This window comes from Tachypleus tridentatus, chromosome 6, assembly GCF_004210375.1.
Source record: "Tachypleus tridentatus isolate NWPU-2018 chromosome 6, ASM421037v1, whole genome shotgun sequence".
In the NCBI taxonomy this organism is placed as follows: Eukaryota; Metazoa; Arthropoda; class Merostomata; order Xiphosura; family Limulidae; genus Tachypleus; species Tachypleus tridentatus.
In genome coordinates this window covers 86,653,919-86,669,570 of record NC_134830.1, presented here as the reverse complement: position 1 = coordinate 86,669,570, position 15,652 = coordinate 86,653,919, and the positions used below count along the sequence as shown (strand labels likewise).

Here is a 15,652-nt window from a genome sequence, read left to right as displayed (position 1 = left end):
ATTCAAAATATATATTAGAAAATTTTTGTATCTAGGCAACAAACAAGTTTGAAGCAGATGCTTTTGAATAGCCAAGTTCAGAGGCACACTGTTTTACCTAAGAAAAAGTCAGTGATGAAAATCAAGGGATCAAAAGATTGTCTCACTTTTTGGTTCAAAGAAAATTAAATACTGTGGTGTGTTCACTCTTTAATAAGACTTTGTAGTATATACCCATCATATCATGTTACTCCCACCATCTGTCTAGGTAGGCCTGCAATAATATCAGTTTATTTTAGTCTTTTTCAAGCCATATAACTCTTGTGACTCTCTAAAATGGATTGTGGTAATAGGGATCTATGTCAGTGGATAGCACAACAGAAAGAGTAACTGGTCTCCATAGAAAGTTGTAATTACTGGCAACAGGAGGATTAAATATTAGTGTTAGGTAGGCAGGCCTCTTTGCCTCCAAAGATGAACCCCCCAATTCTGCATCTTAAGTAGTAAGGTCTATTGTCATTTTCAAGGCCAATAAGAAAAGCATTTCATTGAAAACAGAAGAATGACAGTGGAAAGATTCCTGAAAAGCCTTCAAAATTATTAGCAAGAATCATCGTGCCTGGCTTGTAGATCTCGAACTTCATTGATCTCCAAAAGGACCCTGCAATAATCTGGCTACTGCACAGCTAACCAAAATATTACTGCAATTTTAACATCACTTCAACTATCATATGTTGAGTTATTGCAGAAGGTACTGTAATAAAGTGTCTTGAAGAACATGTTGAGTAAATGCTTCTTTTTGCACTTAAGGTATAAGGTAGAAGCATTCTTCAAGAACACCTAAAGGATACCTTAAAAGGGCATCTTTAATAAGAGGATTATACATGGGAGAACCCACCACTTCAGAACCAGGTATACTCTTTGCCCATATGTAAAAAAAATGACAGATCTGGGCAGAAAATTGTGAGAAGCACATCCACATAGGGGAAAAAATTGTTGGACAGCAATTGTGGCCACAGTATATTGTAATTTCAATCTCTCTGACGAATATAATGTTGATAAAATAAAAAATATGCCCCAAAGTGTAGACTGGCTAGGGTGCTGTACACAGCAAATCAACTGCCTGTAACTGCTGATCTGTAAACATGACACATGAGCATACACACATACACACACACACACAGATATACATACATATATTATATATACATATATTTAATCACACTCAAATCAAACAGCCAAAAGCCCCTCAAATGCAGTAATACCCTTGGCATGAAAATATAAATGGTAGTGCAAGAGGAAAAAGTGAAGCAACCAACAAGAACACCTACAATACTGGTGTAGTTCTATTGAGGCAAACTGAGTGAGGGACCAAAGTTGTCCTGAATACGTATAAGGACTGAGATCCAACACCCATGCAGGTAGCAGGACAAGGAAGCTCAATTGCATGATACATGTGAGGGCATATCGGGATTGGTTAAACACTAAATCCAAATCTCTACTACTAGGAATCAACTTCCATCTGGAGGTAGGATAATGGATCCTAATCATTATGACAGTGAATTCCAAAACTACAACCTCTCCTTGGATAAACTCCTGTAAACATGGAGCATTCCATCTAGAGGACATCTCATCATCTATGCCACCAGAATACCAACAGCCTACTCTCAAATGAATGGAGTCTTTATTTTTTATATTGTACATATCTCTTATTCAAGATACTTTTATGGTCCACCACCCCATCAGCTTACAACTGATAAATGGAAAGGACTCAGTTATTCAACTGAAATAAAAGCAGAGAACAAACATGGTCAAGGGTCCAAAGGAACATCCACACAGAGACAGTGCAACAGGTAACTATAAAACCCTGTTTTGAAAAGTAAACCAAACATATTAATTCAATCTATAAGATGGCAGAGGTAGGCATCAATCCTCTCTGGCTTTACCTATGAAGTCCCTGGATTAGTATCAGATTGTAGGTTCAGAAAAAGAGAAAAGATTTCAAATGTTTTAATGTCATTTAGTCAATAGTGTATGTTCCATGATTATTAATTACTTCCTGCCAATGATTCACAAGCTTCTGAATGTAACTTCTATAAAATCCTTGGTGTTTGGAGGAAAACAATTTAGAGAGGGTAGTTTTGACATCTTTATATGTTCCAAACTTTTTTCCATCAAGGTAGTTTTGCAAACTTTGAATTAGATGATAGTCAGGTAGGGCAAAGTCTGGAGAATAAGGAGGATGTGGAAGTTTTTTCCAGTCTAGCTCTTCAATCTTTGTGGATGTGACCCTTGCTGAATGGTACCATGCATTATAATGATGTAACACAACACCTTTACAATTGATCAAAGCAGTCTTCTTTTCTTTCAGTGTGACATTCAAGTGCTCCAACTGTTGAGAATAGTATTCTGATGTAATCATTACATTAAGTGGCAGCAACTCAAAGCGGATCACGCCAACAATATCCCACCAAGCACTTAACAAAACTTTCCTCGGGTGGAGGTTCATTTTGTCAGTTTATCTGCACTGAGCCATTGTCTGCAATGCTTAACATTTTTATAATATATCCATTTTTCATCTCCAATTACTAACCTGTACAAAGAAAAGGTGAGTTATATTCACAAGAGTGCAGAGAAGTGCACTCTTGCTCTAAGGTTGGCTTTTGTCAAATAATGGAGAACCAATTTTCCAAGTTTTGACACCTTTCCAAGCTGTTGCAGATGATGGTGAATTGTTGAATGGGTTGAATTAAGCTTCTTCGCTAATTCTTCAACTGTTACAGCACAATCTTCATCAAATACAGCCAGCAGCATGTCATCATTTAACTAAACAGGATGACCAAAATGTAGTGTATAACCTATAGTGTCACCTAATCTGAACTTCTGAAACCACATTCAACATTTTCTTTCACTGAGATACTTACTCCACACCATAAACACGTTGAATGTTTTGTGTAGTTTCTGCTGCACTGTTGCATTTTTTAAACTCATAAAACATTATATGCCTAATGTGTTCCTCAGACACATCCATCTTCATAAAGGTTTATTTGATTAATGATCTGAAAAAGTGGAGGTGGGTTAGTTTCTTTCCTTTGTCTGAACATTTTTATACATGTCCCACTACATATTTTAGTCATTAAAGCCTTCTATAAAAACAGAAATAATGATGCACTTTCTGTATTAAATTTTTGGACATTACTTATGGGATGACCTGATACAATACAGAATATGCATATTTATAAAGCAAGCATATGAACAATAATCTATGAAAAACCTTATGGAACATCCCATCTCTAGTTTATGTGACTGTAATGAATAGAGATGTATCTTGTGGCCATGAAAATTATGAAAGAAAAGTAAACATGGCCTTATGGTGCAGGTTTTAGTACAACTCTAAGTGAATGAAGTATACCTGGACAGGCAGTGTAGTCCAAGTGCTTGACAGACAAAGTACTTCCAACAAATGATGAAGGTGAAGAGTAAGGTGCCTGGAACACTACACACCAGTGTGGGTTAAAACAGAAAGACTGTCAACCACAAAGGGAACAAAAATGAGTGCCCCCTTGATATAAGTAACAACTACTGAATAGTGAGAATGAAACATGATTAATCAAATCCAAGCAAGAGGGAGAAAGTGAACTAAAGCATATTGAACTGCTAGAAGTGCTATGGTGTTCATCCCTATACCACTGTCATAAAGCTTCCTACTAATCAACCCATGACTCCAATTTTGAAGATGACATCAGGAAAGAGAAACAAATTTGGATACAATGAAGGAATCACTAAATTTGATTATGTGGGGGTCATGTTCAACAACTAACATGTATAGTCAAAAAGGGAAGAAGGAAAGTTGAGAGGATAATTCAAAGCAACCCTAACAAGTTAATGTGTAGCATCTACTACCAGATCCAAATGAAGAAGTGCTTCCACAGAAGCCACATCCCCAATGAATCATAATGGCATGGATAACAGAAAGCTCCATCAAATCTACTTGAGGAGGAAAATGGCTTGTCCTGACAGATGTGGGTGTTAAAAATATATACTCCATCAAATAGCTGAGATTGTTAGGTATGTAACAGTAAACACTTATCCAACTGAAAAATCTAACTATCCAAGCTGCTCATATAAGCAGATGAGCATGTTATAACCACCCCTGTTTGGAAAGAGGTAACCAAACCTAGACATCCAAGTAGTAAAATTTCCAAAATGCAGAAGTCAGGTAAAATGCAATCCACCTGATAAAAAACACAGAACCAAAACAAGTTCAAGGAGCAAAGCATAGAAATGGTACCAAATTACATGATGAAAAAATCTAAGATATTATTTTGAGAAATGAAAAATAAGAATGTGTACCATGGTCATTCTCAATCTTGGAGATACTGCTCAATAAAGTGCAATAAAAAACTACATATTAAAATAGAGGAAGAACAAAAAGTTACTGAGGCAGAATCAACTGAACCAGAATTCTATCACCATCAAACATTCACAACATATGGTGAAGCCCATAGATAGGACAGGTTAAGAACATGAAAATGCCAGACAGGGAACATGAATAAAGATGGGAATAACTTGGAAAGTAATAAAAGATAAATCAAAAAAAGAATAATATAACACAACACAGAAATAGCTAAAAAAAAACAAAACAACACAAACAGTACAGTGGAGAAATAGAAACAATCATAAATTGCTATTAGAAGTAGATGGTAAACAAACAGTATAAGACAGTGTCCCACCCCAGAATATTTCCAAAGCAAAGAAGCCACATGCAGAGGGAAAGAACTGAAGATGTAAAACATTCTAACACAGAGGGAAGGAAGGAGAGGTATCCCATAAAATCCCCTAGATACAGGTGCAATGTCTAAAAAAAAAAAAAAGAGATTAAAAAATAGACATTTGCTGTAGGAGAATCAATAAGGTAAGATGAGGTTGGAAACTAAGAGTGAAATAAAACAAACAGGATTAACAGAAACTACCCCTCACACTGGCAACAGAGATTATAAGTACATAAAATCAAGAAGAAAATCTGTCTGATATTAAGCAAAAGTAAATTAAATCAAAGTCTGTGGAAGAAGAGACATGCACATACCCTCTCCCAAAAGAGACAAAAATGCTCATCACAAATATAATTTATAAAGGAGGAGGGAAAAAGCATACTGTGAAATGTGTCAAAAAAAAGGTCTAGATAGGCTTACCAGATTCTGATAGAGGCCTGAGAAGGCAAGCCATAATCTTGTGGAGAAAAAATGACAAAATTTAGATCATCTTAATCATGTACAGCAGTTATAAGAGGAAGGTATGCAATATTAGGAGAAAGTAGGACAGACCATGAAACCTAGGGGTCCTCACAAACTAAATTAATTGTAAGAAGTATACATTATTAAGAATTACAAAAATGAAATATTTGATATAATGTAAATTTAAGTAAGTGTGTAGCGAAATAAACATATTACATGTTAAAGAAAGAAAGTTTTCAACCTAATTATCAATTTCCCCAAAAGATGAACTCCACATAAACCAAAAATAACAGACACTTGTTAAGTCTAATGAAACTATATAGGACAAAGTTTATCACTAAGCTCAAATTTAAAACCTCTAACCTGAGAATAACATGTACAATATCAGAAGTTTGTGAGAAAAATAGATATAAAGATAAACAAAAAACTGAAGAGAACCAGATTAAACATATGAATATAAACACTGCTTAGTGAATTCCTGTATTGAAGGTGAAATAACTAAGGTTCCACAACTTGGGGTTGGAATTAAGGAATCTTAGTCCCTATATCCCACACCAGTGGCAAGGTCTATTGGACTATAATGTCATAAATATATATATATATATTTCACTGGATCCTAACCTACAGCCATAGAATAATGAATTTCACACCACTGGAATCACGACAAGAAAGTAAGCAACACTGAAGTGGACCAACTTTTTCCTACACCTGAAGAAGTCCAGAAAGCAACACCCTAGGCTCAGAATGAAGGGATCATGTATGCCTCTCTCAGCCAAAGGGACAGAACTCATCCAATCTTGAATTATAAACATTCATCCTCACTCTCAACCAAGTGGACAAGAAGTACTTCACTTGCCTTTGGAATTAAGGAGAAAACATAGAACCTATACTCAACCAAAGACCTAGGATGGGATAACTTCACATTTGGAATTATGAGGAGATAGTGGACCTCCTTCTATGAAAAATATACAAAGTAGACATTGATCAAAGAGAAGAGCCATGTACTCCTCAACTGGATAGCTTTGTGTTAAATCTGAACCAGAACTATGAATAGGTTCCTGCAGGAATTGGCATCATTGCTAGTGACATCTGGAAAAAACATTCAGAAATCCAAGTAGGAAAGCCCCAACTATGCTCTCTTCTCCAACAGTGGAGGAAAAGCCACTGCCCACTTAGTGACTAGAAATTGGATGTTATAAGGATTGCCTAGCTTCACTAGTAGAACCTGAGGGTAATGTGCCTGGGGAATCCTGAGGAATAGTGCTCTAGAAAAAATGCAACAGGTGAACAAAGTTCTTAAAATTTTTAAAAGCAAATGAACTTTGATTTATTCAATATGATGATTGGCAAGGATAGGCAGAATCTCCTTTATATAGTTAAATCATCTGGTAAAAGCTTAGATAGTCTTATAAAATAACTCATTTCTACAGAGCCTGTTGCAACCAGAAGTAATAATAATCAAATCAGCTGTTAGTGTAGAACTGAACTGAAACAAGCACACCTGTCTATGCAACACATGGCACACCATATTTCAAAATGTGTGGGCCCCCAAACTCAAGTTTAGTCCAAACAAAAGTCAGCTCATTGGTCAATTAATCTCCTGATGAAGTCAAAAAGTCAATAATTCCCTAGTTGAGGACTGCTACCTAAAGCCTGTGTAAATGTCCTGATATATCCTCCAAAGTGATAACTTAAAATTCAGAATTCATATTTAAACTGATTTTTAATGAAGTAAAAAAGTTCCATAATTAAGTAGAAATATAAGTTAATCCACTTCAGAATAAGTTACCCATACTATTGTTGCATAAAAAATATTAAATTTTGTGAGAGAAACTGATATGAAGATACAAAAAAAAAAAGACTTGAAGAAAGCATAAACTAAACATCTGAACATGAGCACTGTCAAACAAGAAGTGATAATGAGATAGAATAGCACAGAGGGAGTCACATGTGGGTGTGACACTAGTATTGGTGGAGGTCTGTTGCATGATAATTTGCATGTGAGAATTGATTAAATGATGTGAATTGAAGGGTGTGTGGGAGTGAAAAGCTTGTGGCATATAAAAAAATTTTGCAAAAAGAAGGCAGTCTGAATGAAAATAGCTATGTACATGAATGAAGTGAGGTACCTTGTGAGAAAAACATTTTAGTGTAGATACAAAACTTCAGTCATGGCAAAATAGATACCCAATCCACTTTCATACACAGTGTCTTTAAGGGATGATAGTTAGGTCTGCCATCCAGCAGACCAACTTTTCAGGATACACAAGTTGCCAGGCATTTCAGTGGAAGAAGCACATACCACTATACTTCAGTCCAGTGTGTTACCAAAAACACCAAATGGTGCTCTGGTCACAAAAGAAATATCTTTCAACCCTAACACACCAGAAAACACTAGATCCTAATGAAGTGCCTTAAACTGTGCCTGGCACTTCATCACCAGGATATAGTTCCTTTAAAGCCAGGAAGGCCATCAACTTATTTTTGAAATTATGATAAGTGTTCCAATTTATTTTTCTGATGGACAAGAATTAAACTCAAATTTCATTATAAAAACTTGTAGCAGAAGTAATACCTTAAGGGTATGGCTTTATTTAGAATTTTGTGCAAAGCTACATAAGGGCTATCTGTGCTAGCTATCCCTAATTTAGCAGTGTAAGACTAGAGAGAATATTTATATTTCCATTATATATCATAACCTACAGGACATGATTATTATATAATTTAAGTGTACTAACCATTTCACAAATACTTGTAAACTGCTGCTTCAATCTTAAGTTTTCTTCTTCAAGAAAGGCAAGTTCTTTTTGTAGATATTTCAAGCTATCTTTCTGTTCAAGAATCTTGTCAGTCTCTACACTAAACTGAGTATTCTTTTCTTGTAGTTGTTTAAGATTCTGACAAGTTGCTGCAATTTGAAGAAATATTTTAAATTTTCTTCAATAAAGTGTTTGAAAATTAAATCCTTTAACAGGTCTAACTGAAATAAATAAAATCAAAGGAGAAGGAGTTAAACTGCTCTAAATTCCAAATGGGTTATATTAAATTATATTAAAATTAGGAAGACATTTCTGTAAGTTTTCATGTAAATGTACTGAAAAATTAAATCCAAAAGTTAATAGTATAAAATAAATAGTTAAAATAAAACTACCTACAGTCTCAAAGTATAATAAAAAGTGTTTTATTTAATAATTTTACTATATAAAGATAAAATGCAATTATGATGATGTGGTAACAACTTCATACAGTTTACACATTTTGGCACATTACTGCATCACCATAAGGAGTGCAATATTCTGCATGAGTTACAACCTATGTTCATTTTCAAACATTAACTAATTAATTTTACATACAATTTTGGTGAAAGAATTCCACAACATTTATTAATAACATTTTATTCTTGTCTTTGTTTAACACTTTAACATTGTTTTTATTACATTTAGTTACCATAATAAATTCACAGATATTACTATCACTGATGTTTCCAGGTTGTGCTAAAATAGCAGTTTTTTTTCCATTTGAATCAAAACACAGAATCAATGAAAAAATACTCATTTTAGCACAAACTGCATATATCAGTAATAATAATTCATTTTGTTATATTTAACAAAACATTTTAGGATGTTAAAATCATTGCAAAAAGCAGAAACAGCATCAGAAGCCATAAATTATGATCTAAGATAGACTCAAACAACAAAGATTCACATATCACAGAATTTTCTTTCCCCACAATTATCCAGATCTTCAAGGCATATAATGCTTTGATCATCTATAATGCTTATGATGCAGTGCTTTTGGTGCTGAAAATAACATTCCACAAGGAAGGATACCACCAAAAAAGGTAACGGCTAGCTCAAGAAACTTTCAATAATCATTTTTAAGTTAGTTAACCTGAGACTACCTTCTAGTAAATTCAACAAAACTGTCCTCAACTTCCTATGTCATTTCAGCTACTCCATCTAGGTCAGTTATGATGTCAGCAAGCTTGTTCCTTCAAATACCAACATAGCCAGATATCCAAAAAAACTGAATATCAATGAAAGATGAAGAAAAATGGGCTATTCATTGTTGTATATTGATGAGAAAAAGGTGAGTACTAACATGAAACAATTCCAGGGCCAGTGGAGAGCTAAGAGAGTCACTGCAAATAGTACAGTTGGTGTGCTGCATAGCTTCTACATTATCCACAGCAAGAGAAATGGCATAAAACTTAGCAGTGAATACAGAAACTGTAGAGGGGAGCCCAAAGAGTTACCTGATTTTGAACTATCTGTATAAACAGGAATGAAAGGACTGTTAAAGATGTTCAGCAAAGAGAAAATGGTACTTCCCATTGAGAGTATCAGTTTTCTTCATATGACTCAAGGAAAGGACACATTTCGGAATGGCAATAAGCCACTGTAGAATGGGCTGATCACTGGGGACAGCAATGTCATCCAATACCTGACCCAATTCAACCAGTTGCACCTAACACACAAACTGATGTTTGAAAGAGAAAGAATTAAAAGTATCACTGAACTTTCTGAGAATAGATATTCAGAAATTACTGACAAAAAATATATACAGATACCTTTCCCAAAACAGATTTAATTTAACTAGTGATAAAATGAAGTCATCATGATTTTAATCCTGATAGACTGGATTCTATTAAGATGACATGGTATGGCTGTACAATATCCTACTGTGAGAAAGAATGAATTAGAAGATTAAGCAGATGCTGCAAGAGGCCATATAGTGTACTGAAAAGCATCAGTAATGTAGTTTAAAAGACTAGGGACGAGTAATGCATGCCACAGGTCATCTATCTTATCTTTAAAAGTACAAGGAAGAAAACTGCCAACAGGTAAATCTAAAGAAGAAATTGTCAGTGGAAATTCAACCTGCTGAAGAGATCAAAGTTCCTGTCAACACTATTTTCAAAGGATCATTCAAACTGGAGCCATCATTATATTCCCTCAACCACCTACTCAGGAAAAACTCCTACAGGGACAAGATAGCAAGTAACAATTTCAACAAGAGAATATCCCATATGGGCCTCACATATAAAACCACCAAAAAAACTTGATGAATGGACAATATAATGTAGTTACATTTTGCATTAGGATTATACAAGAAACTTCACAATCTGGAAAGAAGCAGTGTTGTAAGCTATGGTTTTAATGTTGAAAGTTTTTTATTAGCTGCATGAAACTGTGAGTTTTAATTATGATATTTAGGTAGAACTAGAAAATTATTATTTTATGTCAGTTTTTCTTGGATCTTTGAAAATAAGTTATAAACATAGGGTAACTGTGAAGATTGTTGTGAGCTTCTCAGGAATAAAGTACAGTGAATCAGTCACAAATCTTTGAAATTGAAAATCATAAGTGGGACACTGCAACACCTCTGAACCAGATAAACTCATCACTCAGTGTAGAAAATGTTGCATTCATGAGCACATCCAAATGGGAGAGAACTATCATACAATAGTGATTCAAGCTGTGTACTATATATGTGTTATAAAATCCAATAATGGAAAAGTTAAAGAGTAAGATGAAAAATATGCTCCAAGTTGTAGAGTAGCTAGGGTACAATGGATCATACAGGGCAAGTCAACTACACCTAAAATAAATGCCACTGGGTAGCAACATCCACATGGAGGAATGATGAGGATCATACTGTCAATATGTCAATTACAATCCAAAACCTGGTCACCAACATCTATATGAAGGAAGAAAGGAGAATCATAGTATAGCATGCCAACTACAATTCAAAACCTAAGCCATCATATACTGACATCCAAGTGGGGTTAGGAAAAAGGATCATACCAGCAACAAATCAACCACAATCAAAAACCCAGCCACCTGGTACTGACATTCATGTGGGATTGGAAAAGATAATCATAATGACAGCACAACTATAATTCATATTCCAGCCACTTGGTAGGGATAGGAAAGAGAATCATGTGGTTTTCACTTCAACCTCATAAAACCAGAGAGAATCTCATACCAACTTATTCATTAATATACAAATGTTGTTGTTTTATAATGATCTGAGACATTGAACAATCAATCCTAGAACCTGAAATCTGGCATTGAAAATATGTTTGTGTAATGTAAACCATCTCACAAAAATATATTATGATAGGAAGCACACCCAAGTGCAGGAACATTCTTGGAATAATATTCATGGAGAGATAATGGAAGAGGAAGAACTGCAGTAATATGCAATAACTTCAACCATGATCTACTACACAGGTAGAGTAACAATAACAGAAATAAGTAGGGGATAGAGACATCTGTAATACATGTGTGAGAACTTATGATGATTGGTTAAACTCTCAATCTAAAGCCAAGCCTATGGGAACCAACATCCAGTGGAGGTAGAATTATGGATCCCAATGAAAAGGGTGAACCACAATTTTCACAGTTCTCTTCTATGTTATATCTCGTCACCTAAACCAAAAGAGGATCACTGCCATACTCTCAACTAAATGGCTTTATAATGATATATATATATTACTTATATTTTATCATCACTTTCAGATGAATGCCTCCACAGTCCACCACCTTGGTGGCTTTGAACTGAAAAGTGAAAAGGACTTTTCAATTCCACTTCAAGTAAAGGGGTAGAAGTGAGGTGGAAAGTCTAGAGGAATGTTTAACATCTTAAACAGTGCAACAGGTGATCAAGAAGCCCTATTTTCAAAAGCAGGCTTTATTGATTTATTCAATACAAAGCATGACTGAGATGGGTAGCTGTCCCCTTTGCTTTACCCATGAAGTCCATAAGTGATTACAGTCCAGAACATACAAGCTTATGAATCAAACTTATTGAAATAATAAACCTACAAGCAATCTTGTGGAACACCCCAATGCATTGCCATAGAATTATAATGTTTAAGTCATCAGGACATTATATTGCAGTTTTTACTAGTTCAAGTATACCTAGACAGGCACCTCTCATCACAGAGCAGGATCACTAAATATAAAAAAAAAAAGAAGGTTCCCCTGAAAATAAGAGGTATATATACAAAAAGGTAACTTACCCAGTCACAGTCTCAAGAAAGAGTGAAGGATAACAGGTAAATGATGGTACTCAAACAACAAAGAACCAGCTATCCAAAGTAAAGAATGGGAGATGAATATACAAGGAGTAATATCAGTGCATGATGAAGTACCTCCAATGGACAACTGTTTGGATATGCAGAGAAAAAAAAATTCTGATCTGAGTGAAGACATGAATAATCAATGATGGGAAAAAGGATACAAGAAATAACAATCTAAACCCAACAGGTCAGAGAGGAAGTAAAAATGATCACAGACAGTAAAGAATAACACTGTGAGAGATGGATTCAATGGAAAAGCTTTAAAAACAATGAAGTAACCAATAGCATATAATAAGCAGACAAGGTCTTCTGGAGGCAATCTTGAAATAATGTGGAATATCAAATGAAACCAAAAATTAAAGCATATACCACCATTTGCCACAAAATGGAAGTAAACAGAAGTCGTAAACTGCTGGCCAAAATCTTAAAGCCAATGAACATAAAGAACAAATGTGCATTTTGCATTGTTAAACTCAACCACTTATTTGAGTAGAGCTTCAAAAGATAAAAATAAGAAAAGAGAAAATAAAAACCTTTTTAGCATTTAATAGGGAAAATGTGAAAACTATGAAATTAGCCTAAATATCAAAAGTTTAAGACCATACTGAAATGAAGCATTAACTGGTAAACACATAACGAAATTTAATCCTTTGTGTTCAAGCATTAGCGTTGTCAACATCTCCCACTGACATTTCATGTGTAACATTTGGCAAAAAACATGGCAAAGGCTAAAATGTTGACAGAGTTTGAACATGGCAGAATTGTTGAAATGCAAAAGCAAGGTCTCTCTCAACGTGCCATCGCTGGTGAGATTGGGCATAGTAAAACTGCTGTGGCAAATTTCCTAAAAGACCCAGAGGGATACGAAACAAGAATTTCAAGTGGTCAGCCAAAGAAAATTTTGCTGGCGTTGAGCAGGAGGATTCGACCATATCAAAAAGAAGTCCTAAACAGAGTAGAAAATGCCCAACAAGAGTTCTCAATAGTGAGTTGCACGACTGTCATTGCAAATAACTTTAAACATTTGCTTTGGCATGGTCGATATAAGCATTTGCAGAAGGCTGGCTGGAATGTTGTTCCAAGTGGTGAAGATAGCTTCACAAAGATCATGCACTTTTTGGAATGGACATCCATTTTTATAGACTTCCCTTGGCATCCACCTCCAAACATTTTTAATGGGGTTCAGTTTGGACAAACATGCTGGATGGTCCAAAGGAACCATGTTATTTGCCATGAAAAAGTCCTTTGTCCTGCAGGCATTGTGAATTGCAGCATTGTCCTGCTGAAAAATCCAGTCATTTCCACACAAGCGAGGACCTTCAGTCAATAAGGATGCTCTCTCCAACATGCCAATGTAGCCAGCTGCTGTTTGACAGCCCTGTATTACCTGAAGCTCCATTGTTCCATGGAAGGAGAAAGTACCCCAGATCATGATGGAACCTCCTTCACTGTGTCGTGTAGAAAATGTCTCTAGTGGGATATCCTTATTGTGCCAGTAATGTTGGGAGTTATCTGGACCATCCAGGTTAAATGTTTTCTCATCAGAGAACAAAACCTTCAACCACTTTTCTACATCTCATGTTTGGTGTTTCTCAGCAAAATTTAACCGAGCTGTTTCATGGTGTGGTAGGAGACATGGGCTTTGAAGACATTTATGGTCTTTAAAGCCTTTCTCTCATAGATGCATTCTGCATCTGTAAGGGCCTTAATATGGTTTAACGATCAGCTGGTGTCTTGTCAGACAACCGGTCGAATCCTCCTACTCAATGACAGCAAAATTTTTTTGGGCTGACCACTTGAAATTCTCGTTCCTTATCCCTCAGGGTCTTTTAAGAAATTTGCAACAGCAGTTTTACTATGCCCAATCTCACCAGCGATGGCATGTTGAGAGAGACCTTGCTTTTGCAGCTCGACAATTCTGCTACATTCAAACTCTGTCAACGTTTTAGCTTTTGTCATGTTTTTACCCAATGTAACACAGGAGATGTCAGTGGGAGATGTTGACAACACTAATGCTTGAACACAAATGATTAAATTTCGTTATGTGTTTACCGATTAATGCTTCATTTCAATATGGTCTTTAACTTTTGATATTTAGGCTAATTTCATAGTGTTCACATCTTTCCTATTAAATACTAAAAATGTTTTTTATTTTCATCTTTTGAAGCTCTACTCAAATAAGTGGTTGAGTCTAACAATGCAAAACGCATATTTTTTCTTTATGTTCTTTGGCCTTAAGATTTTGGCCAGCAGTCTATGTGTAGTAAAAAAATGGAAGATGGCAACACACAAACATGGAGGGAAAGAGGAAGAGGTATCCTATGAAAATCCCTAAGCATAGATGAAATATCTGAGAAAGAAAGTAGAAAATAAACATTACCCAAAGCAGAATATATAGGGTAAAACAAAACTGAAAAATTAGGTAGGTGAGAATATTGAAAGTATTAACAGAGATCCAAAGGATATCAAACCAAGAAAAAAATCTGCATGATGGTAATCGAAGGAAAAAAAAATTAAATACTTGTATAGAAATGCTTTCAAATACCAACCTCATCAGACACAAAAAAATCATAAAGAAACAATGCCAGGAAATGGGAATATACTAAAATGGGCTCATTAAAGGAGGAAGACACATAATACCAGGAGCAGGTAGGGTGGATCCCATCTCTCTGCTGGAAAAAAAATATAACCCTAAGATCTAAAAAAATCTTAGCCTACTTGGAAGTATAATAAAAAAATGAAATTAACAGAATTTTATAAAAAGAAATAAGTGTGTAGGAACAATAACCTATGTATAAGACATGATGTACAAAAGAAAAACAATATAGTTAAATGAATGGCTGACATCTGGTCAGGTGAATTACACGCAATCCTAAAGTAACAAAAACCCTTCATATTAACAGTAGAGGAGAAAGGATACAACTAAGCCTGATTTGTACCCTGAGCTGGATTATGAGTACTGATTAAGCTAAAAAAAACAAAAAAAAACATGATACAAAAATAATGATAGATAATAATATTAAAAGCATTCAAAACCCATAACAATATAATGTTTTATCTTTCCAAATCAGTGGACTGTATGTCAAAATATCAAAGTTGAGGCAAAACCTGGTGAATATAAGCTCCTTGAATGATCAATCACCAAATGAAGTAAAGCTGAAAATCTTCCCATGGAATACTGCAACCTGAAGCCAGTGTATATGTGTGAACAGAATACAACAAGAGGAGGATTGGTGCATAATACTTACATGCGAGACAGATTTGAATCAGTCAATTCCAGATGGGTTGGATATTTTAGGCTTGTGGATGCATAAAAACATTGTTTGCAAGTAAGGGACAGAACCGAACAAAA

General features: G+C 35.1%; 1 protein-coding gene across 3 annotated transcripts in view; it reads right to left on the bottom strand.

Annotated features, from left to right (window-relative positions):
- LOC143252959 (uncharacterized) overlaps nucleotides 1-15,652 on the bottom strand; it is a 55,607-nt gene that overhangs the window by 25,111 nt on the left and 14,844 nt on the right. For all 3 annotated transcript variants that reach the window (XR_013029273.1, XM_076505908.1, XM_076505907.1), the window contains exon 2: nucleotides 7,952-8,121. Coding sequence is in view for 2 of the 3 variants with exons in the window: in XM_076505908.1 (XP_076362023.1) it covers nucleotides 7,952-8,121 (170 nt within the window). In the remaining variant the exon portion in view is untranslated. The remainder of the gene's footprint in view (nucleotides 1-7,951; nucleotides 8,122-15,652) is intronic.